General features: G+C 36.8%; 1 protein-coding gene across 14 annotated transcripts in view; it reads left to right on the forward strand.

Annotated features, from left to right (window-relative positions):
• LOC107870240 overlaps positions 1 to 15720 on the forward strand; it is a 20913-nt gene extending 5193 nt beyond the window's left edge. For 2 of the 14 annotated variants that reach the window (XM_047405644.1, XM_047405643.1), the window contains exon 2: positions 9894 to 13282. In XM_047405644.1, the coding sequence (XP_047261600.1) occupies positions 9935 to 10771 (837 nt within the window). In that variant the 5' untranslated portion in view covers positions 9894 to 9934 and the 3' untranslated portion in view covers positions 10772 to 13282. The other 12 variants (XR_007051575.1, XR_007051579.1, XR_007051574.1 and 9 more) reach the window with 12 other exon arrangements.
• The last annotated feature ends 466 nt before the right edge of the window (positions 15721 to 16186 follow it).

Consider the following 16186-nt stretch of genomic DNA (forward strand, 5'->3'; position numbering starts at 1 on the left):
TTTCAACAAATAAAAGTAAAAAGAATAAACAAGGGGTGGAGGAAATAAAGAAAAGTTTAGCAGTAATAGTTCATGTAAAATCTGCGCCGTTCTCATGACAACTACTACTTTGGTTGTAACACGCCTTTTCTTTTTTGATGATTGTGAAGTTTGTTCATTGTGTGAATATTGCCGCTTTGTTAATACAGTAATTTATTTTTAACCTTGTCTACTACGATCATGACCATAAAAAGAACCAATCCAAGCAAGTAAATCTTAATGGCTTCTTTGAAACCCAATTTCTGGTCCTTTTTCAGTTAACTCTGGTGCGCATGTTTGAGGATTTCTTTGTTTTTGTTGTGAGTTCCCTCTTTCCCAATTGCAAACGGTATTGATCTTTGAAGTGTTGTTATATTTGGCAGCTTTTGTTTCGTTATTGTTCCTTTCCCCTAACTTTGGTATCAGAATGGTATGAATTTGCGGAAACTATGCTTCGTTGTGCATCAGACAAGCCTTTCTTTAATTTTTACCAAGTCCATTCCTGCATTAGCAAAACAATATGTTAATTTCTAGTTTAGATCAACTTCCTATTGCATAGTTGAAAGTATAGATCAGCCCTCAGGTTAATTTGATAGTAGTTTAGTCTATTAAATCCTCTCGATATTCTTGCTGTCTATTTCTTTAGTACCATAATGTTCATAGTGAATTTGACATTGACTCCATGACCGATAGTTCTTATGCCTAATTCCATTCTGTATTTGCTTGGAAATTTTTATGAGTGCTTCCATAATGTCTATGGTGAATTTACATTTACCCATAACTTTTGGTAACAATCGTACCTTAACTTCATTTGGCATGAAACAAACACGAACACAGTCGCAACACACACACTCGCGCATCACTGGATTCTGCAGCCATTTGCATTCTCTTCGCTTAAGGCACTGTAATAGGAGTGAGGCATTGGCGACGATGATGGTGGCCCCTGATACTAATCAGATGACAAAGGAGGGGAGATGAGCTAGTACTATCACTCGACCACAATGGTGGTGTCAGTGCAGGTAGAGGTTGATAACTGGGGGTGCTGTGCTCCCTACCCTAATCCTCTGTTGCTTTTTCCAATTCAACATTCCAATATTAATATACAAATCTTAATACGTTTGATTTTACTGAGTATAGCTTATACAACGCTTATTCCAGTGCGGTTCTTACTTCTCTCATTACATGTTCTCTTCCTGCTTGATGGGGCTTTATAAATTTGAAGAATATCAGTGAGGTACTCCTATAGGCATAACTCCGCCTCTGTTAGCTCGCTCACATTGCCGGTCCCAAGCCCGGAAAAAGGAGGAGGGTTGCCGTAGGTTGGCAGCCAATGTAAAATTTTCCAATCCATGAGTAGTCCTCATAATAAAATAATAGTAAATGAAGACTTGAAGATTCATATAGCTGATTCCAACTTGTTTGGGATGAAGGCGTAGTTGTTGTTGTATGCACAATATTGGATGGAGAAGTTGTACAATTCAGGACCAGCTTAACTAAAGCCCCATTAGTGTTGTAGAATTTTCTGATTACTCAAGTTTAGTTTCTCTGTTATTTATTGTTCTCAATTCCGCTGAAAATTTTATGTCTGAGAATATATGGGGCTTTGATCTGCCGGGAAAAATTCACAAGGTGCTTTCAAGTTGAACTAAACAACGTGAATTGAAGGATGGATACTATGTCGTTGTCCAGATGGTAGACGAGAATATGATGCAAGTTGCCAGTGAAGGACACTGCTCCTTTCCTGTGGGTGAATCTTGAATTGGATTTTTGATGTCACTGGTCACCTGTATGGCCTTGTAGGCAGGGGCAGACATAGTGTTACTTCATCGGAACACAATAGTTTGAGTAAAGATATTGAACCTGTGATAGAATCTCGAATTGAAAACCGTTACGCTTAAATTCCAGATCTGCCTCTGTTAGCTGGGGTTGGTTGGATAGTATATGACAGAACAAACAATATTTGTCAGAGGAGCTTGTCTTTAGTATCGTTTACCTCAGGTTGGATGAGCGTACTTTTATTCTCAAGTCCTCTTAAAGGTAAAATCATTCTTGTTTGTGTACAGTGTGAAATGCTGAACACATTGTTGTTCATCGCGAACTTCAGCCACAACCTTAAGTGCATTGCATTATGGAAACTGATTTCTGTTGTTACTTTCTGGTGCTTAGGCTGAGCATATGTTATATCATCACAGATGCGTGTCACTTTGTCTTGAGTTTTTGTATTCTGTAGTGTCTAAAGTGGACGCATTTCATCCTATTTACTTCATGAAGACATCACTTAACGGTGGCACTTTTTTTTTTTTGCCTGCAGAGTACAAAGTGAATTTTGATAAAAGTAGTTACAATGATCGCGCTAATCATATAGCGCATCCTGGTTAGTGATTGACATCCGTGCTGTGAAACCTAAAGGTTGATTGAGAAGACGCTGAGAACTTAAAGACGCCAAAGATTCAGTGAACGAGCTCTCCAGAGGGCTAGTGAAGCTCATGGTATGAATCTTCCGAGGTTAGTATTTGAGTTTACAAGATGACATATAAATAACTTCTATGCATCAATGGGACTGATCAAGGATATGTATCTCAATAGTTGTCGAATCTTTCAACAAGTCACTTAAAGGAAAAATGAACAACAAAAAGTTGCATTAGTTTTTTTTTCCTTTAATAACCGAGAAATTGTGGGCAGGGGAAGGGGAAATGGAGAATCGAACCCTCACCAGCAAGGTGAACATTTAGGAAGTCAATCAGCTGAGCTACTAAGATTCTCCTGTGTTGATATTACAAAACTAGAATATTTAAACAACTATGAGTAAATTTACATAGTTACAAGAGAAGTTGACTAATAGATCTAGCACATCACACACACACACACACACACACAAAGACATATATGGCACCATATCATACTATTATGCAGCCATTTACATTCTCGTCACTTAAGAAACTATGATAGGTGATAGGCATTGATGGCGATGATGATGATTGTGGAGATGGTGGTGGCTGAAAATACTCAGAAGGCAAAGGAGGAGCTGATGGAAAAGCATGCGCGCTACACCAATTTTCCATGTGGGGAGGCAGGCAATGGCCGCAACAACAGTTTATTCTATTCACACAACGAGAACCAAAACTAGTATTACCACTGTGGCAACATCCATGATGACTATGAGTACGGCGATTTATATCAGCATGATCACCACAACACGACGAATAAGCCCCACAAAATCCACCACCATTTACATTCTTGGTAGTACTAATCTCCAAGATTTTGTCATCACTAGGTAATTCATTTCTTGATTCTCCTTGGAAACTCAACTTGATAGTTTCTGTCAACTCTATAGTTTGCAATCCTGGGATTCTAGACAATTGCTCTAGTCGAGTAATAATGTCAGGATCATTCAGTGGGTTAATCACTTTTGATTGTGTGATAATCTGAACATGTTTCGAATCATGTCCTTCCTCGAACCCTGCATGAAAGCGGGATGCTTTGTGCACCTGGTTACCGTTTATCGGAATCCCTGGTACCCATAAAAGTTCTGGTTTTCTCCCAAGTTTTTCTAACATGGTCATAATTGTTGCAGGATCAACTGTGCCTGAAATGACTAAATTTCCAAGCTTTTCATCAATTTTCACTGAATGAACACATTGGATTTTAGCAACTTGTTTTTCAATTCCTTCTCACAAATCTTGCACTGTATTTTCAGCTTCAAAGCAAATTTGTTTGGATAAACCAATGAATTTGCCATTTTGAAATTGCAAAGTTTTTTTTTTTCCTCTCTAAGAAATAGAGGTGTTAAATTGTAAGTTATAATTTCCTCTAAGTTGCTTTTTTGAAATACTTATAGGTAAATGGATAGCTCGGTGTACTAAAGTTCTCACTATGTGCGGAGTCTGAGGAAGGTTCAGACCACAAGGATCTATTGTATGCATAGTATAGCCTTACCCCAATTTTTGCAAGAGACTGTTTCCACGACTTGAACTAGTGCTTGAAATACTTATAGATAGACTGACAAAAGGCTGTGTATAAATAGACCTTAGCCTTACACCACATTTCTGCAAGAGATTGTTTCCACGACTTGAACTCGTGTTTAATATACTTATAGATAAATCGACAAAAGGCTGCGTATAGTAGACCTTGTTATTTATAGTGTTTCGGGTACAAGAATCTGTATAAATGCAACACCAACTTCAACACAAGTTCATGTATAAACAAGAACACTTAGGAAGTTCTTTAACACCTTCAACACAAGATTACTAATAATCTATCCAAGAAGTTGGTTAATTTCCAGAAATAAGATGAAACAGAATTTGTAAGGCCAAGTCCCCTGACTTCACGGAGTGTCCTTAAGGAATAATTCCCCTCACTGTACCCGAGGTTATGGAATCTTCCTCCCAGGATAAAATGGCCTTCAATCCGAACAATAGCGATACCTCAAATTGTTGGATTCAACGAACTCACTCAACAACTTAATGATCACACAGAGTTTTTGTTAATAACAAGAGAGTTTTTGCTGTCAAAATTGATACCAATACCTGAGGAAAATATCAGGTATTTATAGCTTTAAGTGTATCCTTTCAGAAAGGATGCATTGGTTCAGCAGAAAGGCACCTTTTCTACAACAGTCATGTCCCTTAGACTGCGCTGGACTTGTGCCCGAAGACCCTACAGTGCGAAACAGTGTGCCTTTTCTCGAAGGGTCGCATCCCTTCGTGATGTGCGTTGCGTATGCGTTGGAATGGCGTCTGAAATGCGTGCGCATTTTGGAGGAAAATTCATTATTTTTCAAATCCGAAACTGAGCGAGCGCCGACAAAGACGGCGCGAGGCATCACCTAGTTCTTGTCTCACTATTCATGTGGAGTTAGTGTTCCTTATTTTAAACACTTACAAGTTCCCTTCTCCTACCAATGTGGAAGAAAGAGTGAACTTTTTAATTTGGGAGTACACTTTCTAAATTAGTGTCTCCCTTCTCTCCACTATTTTTCCTCCATTTTCCATTCACATATACCTTGAACCCAACAGACCCTACCTTACACCACATTCTGCAAGAGACTGTTTCCACCACTTGAACTCGTGTTTGAAATACTTATACATAGACCAACAAAAGGGTGCATATAATAGACCTTAGCCTTACACCACATTTCTGAAAGAAGTTGTTTCCAAGATTTGAACTGGTGTTTGAAATACCTATAGATAGACCGTCAAAAGGCTGTGTATAATAGACTTTAGCCTTACACCATATTTTTGCAAGAGTTTTTTTTATAATTTGAACTCGTTCTTGAAATACTTATAGATAGACCGACAAGAGGCTGCGTATATAATAGACCTTAGCCCTACACCACATTTCTGCAAGAGGCTGTTTTCACGACTTGAACTCGTGTTAGAAATACTTAGATCGACAAAAGGCCGTGTCTAATAGACGAAGCCATATTATAATGATAATTTACCTGATAGTGTAGGATATTTTATACACTAACAGAGACAAAGCCACCTTATGATTAGGGGGTTCATTGAATCTCCTTCGGCAGTCAGATTTTCACAAAAACATTTTGTAATTTGGATGAAACAAAACTTACAGTAGTTGTATGACGCCTCTTTTAGTTTTTTTTTATAAATAACATAAATACCAACCTTTTGGAAGTAATTACTCTCTCTTCCACTTTTTTAATTACTTTACTCTCTTTCTATATTAATAGACATAACATAGCTGACATATACATAGCATTCTGTGTATATGTTGAGATTTTTGTAATATATTTAGGGAGTTGGAATTTTTTGTAATATTGAAAACATAAATTGTGTATTTGTGTAATTTTTAGTTTAGTTTTTGAATAGAGGTTATATGGTCTGTCAGCACGGGTCCAATGTGAAAAATATTTTTAGATTACTTATTGTAATTTATAATACTTTTTACGTAATTTTTAAATGATATATGTTACATTCTCTTTCTCAATTTGTATGGTATTGATACAATTTTGGAAAGTTAACTAAATTTTTATATATTCTTAAAAATATTTTAAATTATTAATTATTATGATTATTGTACTTTTTCTTTCGACTCAATTTATGTGACAGTAATAAAATTTAGAGAGTCAACCAAAATTTTTTTACGTCTTTTAAATTATTTTAAATTGTTAATTATTATGATTTATAATATTTTTACGTAATTTTCAAATATATAATAGATTAAAATGGAAAGTAAAATAAACAAATATAAAAGACAATACCTAAGTAGACAACACAAGAAAATATGTCGATCTGCTACCTGCATATCATTCTTTATAAGTGAGGAAATAAATCACAAATGTCAATTTAAGTGACACTTAAATGATCATAATAACTAATTAAGTGTGATATAGTAAAATTACGATTGAAGCAGCGACACAGTAGACATGTCTTAAATGACTTATTTGTGAAAAAATTTAAGTGAGTCTCATATAAGACGTTAACTTAGTTTAAAACATCGAGAATTAATTTATCATTTTATGTCTATTTCATCCTTTTTATTAAATATTATTAATTTTTTAATAACAGATGATTCATAATAATTAATTAAAAACGACATTTAGTAAAATTATAATTGAAGCAACTGCAACACCACATATCATAAACGACAATTTTTCCTTTTTAATTAAATATTATTAATTTTTTAATCTATAAAATACTGATAATAATTAATTAGAAGTTGTATAATAAAATTACAATTGAAGCAACTGAAACAAACATGTTATAAATGTCTATTTCTCTTTTTTTTAATTAAATATTATTAATTTTTTATTACATAAATAGTTGGGTTTAATTGGTGTGAGTGAAAAATGGAGGGACACAACCCTTCGAGGAAAAGACACTGTTTCAGAAAAGGGGTGATTGTTCGGTCGGATGTGACTGTTCAGAAAAGACATGTTGTTTCGAAATGGACATACATGATTATTTAGAAATGACAGACCTTTCCGATGAACCATTGCCTCCTTTTCGAAGAGACACTTAATGACTATATAAACCTGTATTTTTTCCATTGGTTTAGTATGAAAATTTCTGCATTGAAAATCACTTTTCTACTTCTAAAAACTCTTTGTGATCATCTCCTGTTGAGTGAGTTCGAAGAAAATTAGAAGGTTTGAGGTACTAGTACATTCTGATTGTACTTGAGGAGAATTATTTCTTTAATGACACTCCATGAATTCGGAGGGCTTGATTTATTCTGCTTCATCTTTTTTCTTTAAAATAAAATAACACACTTCTTTGATAGTTCATATTGAACTTGTGTTGAACGTGTTGAAAAACTTCATAAGTGTTCTTGATTTAATCTTAAACTTGTGTTGAAGTTGTTTTGACATAATACAGATTGTGTACCCGAAGTAACATAAATAACTTATACTCCCTCCTGGCCTAGTTTGACTTGCACGGAGTTTAAGAAAATAAAAAAGACTTTTGAATCTTGTGGTCTTAAACAGTGGAGGACCAAGGGAGTTCAAAATCGGAAAATATAGGCATACGAACTAGTTGAAGGGGTTCAACATCAATTATATATACATAATTTTTTTTTTATTATTATTATTATATAAAAATAGTAGTATAATTTTTCGTCGAAGGGGGTTCAGATGAATCCCCTATTTATAAGGTGGCTCCGCCACTGGTCTTAAATTAGAGTTATTTTAAATATATCAAAATGTCCATTCATTTTCCGGTCTTAAACATGTTAAGTGGAAAGTTAAAATTAAAAAATTATCCAAAAAGAAAAAAATTGTTCATTTTAAAATGAAGGAAGTAATAATTAATTAGAAGAGAATATAATAAAACTAGAAAACATATGATGAGCAAGCATCTGGAAGCTAGCGCTTTAATTTTTTTTTTTTTCTTTCTAGTGAAACAGGCAAACTTTTATTAACAAATTCAAGAATAGAGTATGAGATTATTAATCATTATAGCACTGATTTAGGCGTCCACTTGAACGTTTAATGGGTCTCCCCATATTTAACGATAGGGGCATGGTCTGTAATTTAAGAGAAAAGAATGGGCAGTTATTCGTAAGGTCCAACCAATTAAGCAAACCTTGCAAAATGTCGAATGCGCCTCCATACAACAAACATTTTTTACTATATAAATGGATCCTCTGTTTATTTATTCCTCAGTTTTCGCTTTGGTGTCGACAGTTTTGAGTTAATTATATTTTGCATAATTATTGAAATTTCTGAGTTTGAGTCTATCGAGATACATAATTAGCTCCCAATACACCTAACAAACGAAGATACATTTTTTTATATTATTAGCTCAATATACTTTTTTTATTTTTGATATGTTGAGATGCATGATACAACTTGTAAAGATACATAATTAGCTCCTGATACATTCAACGAAGAAGCGTAATTAGTTGGGGTTTTTGTAGTTAGTTTGTAAGGGTGGGGATTTGCGTAAATATGATAAGTTAAAGGTGTATGTTTATGTTACTCTTCCTTGGACTCCGTGCTAGCGGGGGCTTCTGTACATCGATCTGGCCTCTTTTTGTTGTTATATATCTACTCATATTTTGAGGCAGAAGAACTCACAGAATTAATAATATGAATCAAGACACTGAAAATTTATTATGCTTTGTTTATTGATCTCAAATACTGTAACTGTTATGTCTGCCTATGTTCTGAATAGAAGAATATTAAGTGGGCAGACTGGTGAACTAAAGCTTTCGTTATGCTAGGGGTTCGGGAAAGGACCGGATAGTAAAGGTTTATTGTATATAATCTTACCTTACATTCCTGCCAAAGGCTGTTTCCAACCGGTTAATCCAAGGCCCCCCTTCATAGAAGAATATGATAGAAAAAAATTATTGTGTTTTGTTTAGAGATCTCCTTACTGTCACTTTTTAGTTGCCTGGTGAACTAAAGCTTCATATATCTGCTTATAATTCGAATAGACAAATTTGACTCTGCAAGATTTGGTGTTTATACTACTAAAAAAAGTGAATTTTTGATGGAATTTGTTGGAAATTGGCTCGTTGGAAACATTTATGACGAGCTTCCATTGAAAATATAGGACAAGCCAATTTCTAACGGGATGTTTGTCCAAAATTTGTTAATTTTTAGCGATGATTAATGATTTAGTTATAGGAAACAACCTCTCTATTTCTTCGGAGGTAGTGGTATGGACTGCGTACTTTTTACCCTCCCTAGACCCCACTTTGTGGGAATACACTTGGTATGTTGTTGTGTCTGCTTATATTTTGAATAGAAAACTCATAGAAGAATATGATGACAAAAATTTGTTGTGTTTTGTTTACAGATCTCTTCTGCTGTTAGATCTTAGTGATCTTAATGAACTGTTATGTCTGTTTATGTTTTGAATGGAAGAATATGACTCTGCAAGATTTGTTTTGTTCACTACTAAACGAAAAAGCAAATTTCCAACGGGATGTAACAATGACTTGTTGATTTTGTTGCGGTATGTACTCAAAAGAAGATAAAAAAATTGTTGATTTTGACTTGTTATTGCAGAAGGCAGCTGCTCCTAGATGTACCTTATTGTTAAGCTTTATACTATAACTATCTTAGATCTGAGATCTTGACCCAACCCGCGCCCGTAAACTTTAAATCCTTAATCTACCTCAACGGCTTACATCTTGGTTTAGAACTGTTAAATATGTGCATAACAGGCACAGTTTGTGCAACAATGGACACCAAGGTGAGGTATCTACATGAAATCTTTTGGAAGCTTAGGGTCGGCTATGCATTTCACCGAATATCAAAATTGATTTTTAGCAGTTATGGAACAATCCAGATGATGGTGCTCTATTTTATTGTTAAGCTTCATATGATGTCCTTAGATAAGAAAATAGAGGATTTTGATAAAGCGGATAGTTTTTTTTGTTTTTTTATAGGATAATGTTTTCAGGTCTGATTAGCTATTGCTATGATCAGCAATCTTGGGAAACAATGTCGAAATCTTCCAAGAGCATTGCTCTCAGGATGAAAGTACACTGCAAGGATTGTGGAGTGGAACTAAAAAAGCAGCTGAAAGAGGTGAACGGTGTTGATTCAGTTGACATTGATCATAAACTTGGGAAAGTAGTCATTTCAGGCAAAGTAGATCCTGAAAAAGTCCTACGCAAGCTTGAGAAGCGTGGGAGAGAAGCCGAGCTTTGGCCATGTGAAAAATTAAAAGTGAATGATCCACCGAGTGGTTCGAACATTGTGGAGGTCAAGCTATTTGATAACCCAAGATTGCATAATGTGGAGGTCAAGCTGACTTTCCAAGGACAATCAACAAGTAATAACACTGGGATAACACAATCAAAAGTGCTTCCACATGGTGGTGGTGGTCGACTTTGTTCTGCGTCTTCATCATGTTGTGGTTGCAATCATGGTAATACTAGATTTGGTTCTTGTTATGCCAATAACAGAAACAACTATTGTTACCATAATGTACCGGCTACACAACCGGAGATGCTTCCACATGGTGGTGGACTTTGTTTTGCATCTTTGTCGTGTTGTGGTGGCCACGGTGGTAATTATACTCATTCTGGTTCTTATTGTGCGGATAACAGAAACAACTATTCTTGCCATTGCCTGCGGCCGCTGCCAATGGGATACATTCCTCATCCACTTATGATGCAGCCACCATGGTCAGGTGATCGTACTATTCCATCAGCTCCTCCTTTGCCGTCCGACTATTTTCAGCCACCGGCATCACCACCTTCATACTTGTCAGTGCGTCCTTCCTATTACAGCGTCTTAAGCGACGAGAACACGAATAGATGTATAATCCAATGATGTGTGTATGTGTGTGCGCGCGCGCAGTTGTTTGTGTGTATATTTCATGTTATACTATGTGGTAAAGGTCCAATTTTCAACAAATAAAAGTAAAAAGAATAAACAAGGGGTGGAGGAAATACAGAAAAGTTTAGCAGTAATAGTTCATGTAAAATTTTCGCCGTTCTCATGACAACTACTACGTTGGTTGTAACGTGCCTTTTCTTTTTTGATGATTGTGAAGTTTGCTCATTTCGTGAATATTGCCCCTTTGTTGATATAGTAATTTATTTTTAACCTTGTCTGTTACGATCATGACCATGAAAAGCACCAATCCAAGCAAGTAAATCTTAATGGCTTCTTTGAAACCCCAATTTCTGGTCCGTTCAGTTAATTCCGGTGCGCATGCTTGAGGATTTCTTTGTTCTTGTTGCGACTTCCCTCTTTCCCAGTCACTTTTGAGTATTTGATAAGGGGTCAATTGCAGATGGTATTAATTTTTGAATGTTGTTATATTTGGTAGCTTTTGTTTCGTTATTGTTCCTTTCCCGTAACTTTGGTATCAGAATAGTATATATTTGCGGAAAATATGCTTCGTTGTGCATCAGATAAGCCTTTATTTAATTTTTATCAAGTCCATTCCTGCATTAGCGAAACAATATGTTAATTTCTAGTTTTGATCAACTTCCTATTACATAGTTGGAAGTATAGATCTACCGTCAGATAGTTTAGTCTATTAAATCCTCTCGATATTCTTGCTGTCTATTTCTTTAGTACCATAATGTCCATAGTGAATTTGACATTGACTCCTTAACCGATAGTTCTTATGCCTAATTCCATTCTGTATTTGCTTGAAAATTTTACGAGTCCTTAATGTCTATGGTGAATTTACATTTACCCCATAACTTTTGGTAACAATTGTAGCTTAATTACATTTGACATGAAACAAACACGCACACAGTCGCAACACACACACACACGCATCACTGGATTCTGCAGCCATTTGCATTCTCTTTGTTTAAGGCACTGTAATAGGAGTGAGGCATTGGTGACGATGATGGTGGTGGCCCCTGATACTAATCAGATGACAAAGGAGGGGCGATGAGCTAGTACCATCACTTGACCACCATGGTTGTGTCAGTACAGGTAGAGGTTGATAACTGGGGGTGCTGTGCTCCGCTCCCTACCGAGTATAGCTTATACAACGCATATTCCAGTGAGGTTCTTACTTCTCTCAGTACATGTTCTTTTCCTGCTTGATGGGGCTTCATAAATTTGAAGAATATCAGTGAAGTACTCCTATAGGCATAACTCCGCCTGTGTGAGCTCGCTCACATTGCCGGACCCAAGCCCGGGAAAAGGAGGAGGGTTGCCGTAGGTTGGCAGCCAATGTAAAACTTGCCAATCCATGAGGAGTCCTCATAACAAAATAATCGTAAATGAAGACCTGAAGATTCATATAGCCGATTCCAACTTGTTTGGGATTGAGGCGTAGTTGTTGTTGTATGCACAATATTGGATGGAGAAGTTGTACAATTCAGGATCAGCTTAACTAAAGCCCCATTAGTCTTGTAGAATTTTCTGATTACTCAAGTTTAGTTTCGCTGTTATTTATTGTTCTCAAGTCTGCTGAAAATATTATGTCTGAGAATATGGGGCTTTGATCTGCCGGGAAAAATTCGCAAGGTGCTTTGAAGTTGAACTAAACTACGTGAATTGAAGGACGGATACTATGTTGTTGTCGTGGACCCTGCTAAAGCAGTAGAGATGGTAGATGAGAATATGATGCAAGTTGCTGCAATCTTTGGTTCAATCCTGACTAAGAAATTTGAGGTTGTGGAGCTCCTTAACGGATTGAAACACGATCCATGTTGATGTTGCCAGTGAAGGACTTATTGCTCCTTCCCTGTGGCTGAATCTTGAATGGGATTTTTGCTTGCTTCTAGCAAATGTCACTGGTCACATGTATGCTAAGTTGCGTGGACTCTTCACTTTCAGTTCCGCACCCGTGTCGGATTCTTCAAAAATACACTATATATGGCGAATCCGACACGCATCCGTTAACATTTTTCACGAGTCCGAGCAACATAGCATGTATGGCCTTGTAGGCAGGGGCAGACATAGTTTTACTTCATCGGAAAACAATAGTTTGAATAAAGATCTTGAACCTGTGCTAGAATCCCGAATTGAAAACCGTTAAGTTTATATCCCGGATCTGCCTCTGTTAGCTGGTGTTGGTTGGATAATATATGACAGAACAAACAATATTTGTCAGAGGAGCTTTTCTTTAGTATCGTTTACCTCGGGTTGGATGACAGGACAGCCTCTAGCAGAAATGAAAGATAAGGCTGCATACAATGCACCCTTATGGTGCTTAGGCTGCTAATTTTGTTCAGGCTGAGTATATATTATATCATCACGGTTGCATGTCATTTTGTCTTGAGTTTTTGTATTCTGTGGTGTCTAAAGTGGCGTATTTCATCTTATTTACTTCGTGAAGGCATCACTTAACGGTGGCACTTGTTTTTTCGCCTGCAGAGTACGCAGCGAATTTTGATAAAAGTAATTACAATGATCGCGCTAATCATATAGCGCATCCTGGTTAGTTATTGACATCCGTGCTGTGAAACCTAAAGGTTGATTGAGAAGATGCTGAAAACTTAAAGACGCCCAAGATTCAGTGAACGAGCTCTGCCGAGGGCTAGTGAAGCTCATGGTATAAATCTTCTGAGGTTAATATTCTGACTTTACGACATGACATATAAATAACTTTTATACATCAACGGGACTGATCAAGGATATGTATCTCAATAGATGTCGAATCTTTAAACAAGTCACTTATAGTAAAATTGAACAACAAAAAGTTGCATTAGGGGTAGGGGAAGGGGAAATGGAGAATTGAACCCACCAACAAGGTGAACATTTACGAAGCCAACCACCTGAGCTACTAAGATTCTCCGGTGCGGATCGTAATAGGTACCTTTGAAGAAAAAAGATTACAGCTACTAAGATATGGGGCAGTTACAGCTGACAGAGGACATGACCCTTGATAGGAAGGTGTGGAGGACGTAAATTAAGGTAGAGGGGTAGTAGGTAGGAGTACGTTCGTAATAATAGGGAAGAGTGCTTTGTTTGTTTGTATCTGTGCCTGTAGTGTCTTGTAGCCTTTTGTTCATGGTGTTTTGGTGATGTTCATGATTTCGTTTAGATAGTTTATGATGTTACTTTGTGGGTGTTTTGTTTTCTCTAATATCTCGTAGTGTGATATCCCTTGTTGTTGTTTACTTTTATGTTTTTTGCTTGTTATTTGTTATCTGTCCTAAGCCGGGGTCTATCGGAAACAACCTCCCTACTTCATCTGAGGTAGTGGTATGGACTGCGTACTCTTTACCCTCCCCAGACCCCACTTTGTGGGAATACACGGGGTAGTGTTATTTTGTTGTTGTTGTTGTAGTTTTTTTTTTTCCATCAATAACCGAGAAATTGGGGCAGGGGAAGGGGAAATGGAGAATCGAACCCACACCAGCAAGGTGAACATTTAGGAAGCCAACCAACTGAGCTACTAAGATTCTTCGGTGCTGATCGTAATAGGTACCTTTGAAAAAAAAGATACAAAACTAGAATATTTAAACAACTATGAGCAAATTTACCGAGTAGTTACAAGAGAAGTTGACTAACAGATCTATCACATCACAAACACACACACACACACACACACACAAAGACATATATGGCACCATATCATACTATTATGCAGCCAGTTACATTCTCGTCGCTGAAGACACTATGATAGGTGATAGGCATTGATGGCGATGATGACGATTGTGGAGATGGTGGTGTCTGAGAATACTCAAAAGGCAAAGGAGGAGCTGATGGAATAGCATGTTGAAAACTAGTATTACCACTGTGGCGGCAACATCCATGATGACTATGACTATGACGATTTATATCAGCATGATCACCACAACACGGCAAAGAAGCACCACCAAATCCACCACCATTCACATTCTTGGTAGTGCTAATTTTCAAGAATTCGTCATCACCACTGCGGCAACATCCACGATGACTATGACTACGACGATTTATATCAGCATGATCGCCACAACACGACGAAGAAGCCCTACAAAATCCATCACCATTGACATTCTTGCTAGTGCTAATGTCCAAGATTTTGTCATCACCAGGTAATTCATTTCTTGATTCTCCTTGGAAACTCAACTTGATAGTTTCAGTCACCTCTATAGTCTGCAATCCTGGAATTCTAGACAATTGCTCTGGTCGAGTAATAATGTCAGGATCGTTCAGCGAGTTAATCACTTTTGATTGTGTGATAATCTGAACATGTTTCGAATCACGTCCTTCCTCAAACCCTGCATGAACGCGGGATGCTTCGTGCACCTGACTGCCGTTTATCGGAATCCCTTGTACCCATAAAAGTTCTGGTTTTCTCCCAAGTTTTTCTAACATGGTTATAATTGTTGCAGGATCAACTGTGCCTGAAATGACTAAATTTCCAAGCTTTTCATCAATTTTCACTGAATGAACACCTTGGATTTTTAGTAACATGTTTTTCAATTCCTTCTCACAAATCTTGCTGTGTATTTTCAGCTTCAAAGCAAATTTGTTTGGATAAACCAATGAATGTGCCATTTGAAATTGCAAAGTTTTTCTTTCTTTTCTCTACGAATAGAGTTGTGAAATTGTAAGTTATAATTTCCTCTAAGTTGCTTTCTTGAAATACTTATAGGTTAAAAGAGCAGTCCAGTGTATTAAAGCTCTCGCTATATCCAGAGTCTGGGAAAGGTTCGGACCACAACGATCTAGTGTATGCAGCACAGTCTTACCCCACATTTTTGCAAGAGATTGTTTCCACGATTTGACACTCGTGTTTGAAATACTTATAGACAGACCGACAAAAGGCTCCGTATAATAGACCTTAGCCTTGTACCACATTTCTGCAAGGGGTTGTTTCCACGACTTAAACTCGTGTTTAAAATCTTGTGTTTGAAATACTTATAGATAGATTGACAAGAGGTTGCGTATAATAGACCTTAGCCTTACACTACATTTCTGCAAGAGGTTTTTTCCATGATTTGAACTCGTGTTTGAAATACTTATAGATCGATAGACCGACGAAAGGCTGCGTATAATAGACTTACACCACATTTCTGCAAGAGGCTGTTTTCACGACTTGAACTCATGTTTGAAAGACGTATAGATAGACCGACAAAGGCTACGTATAATAGACCTTAACCTTACACCACATTTCTGCAAGAAGCTGTTTCCACGAATTGAACTCGTGTTTGAAATACTTATAGATAGACCGACAAAAGCTGCTTATAATAGACATTAGCCTTACATTTGAGCTCGTGGTTGAAATACTTATAGATCGATAGACCGACAAAAGGCTGCGTATAGTAGACCTCAGCCTTACCC

This window comes from Capsicum annuum, unplaced genomic scaffold, assembly GCF_002878395.1.
Source record: "Capsicum annuum cultivar UCD-10X-F1 unplaced genomic scaffold, UCD10Xv1.1 ctg80546, whole genome shotgun sequence".
NCBI classification, from domain to species: Eukaryota; Viridiplantae; Streptophyta; class Magnoliopsida; order Solanales; family Solanaceae; genus Capsicum; species Capsicum annuum.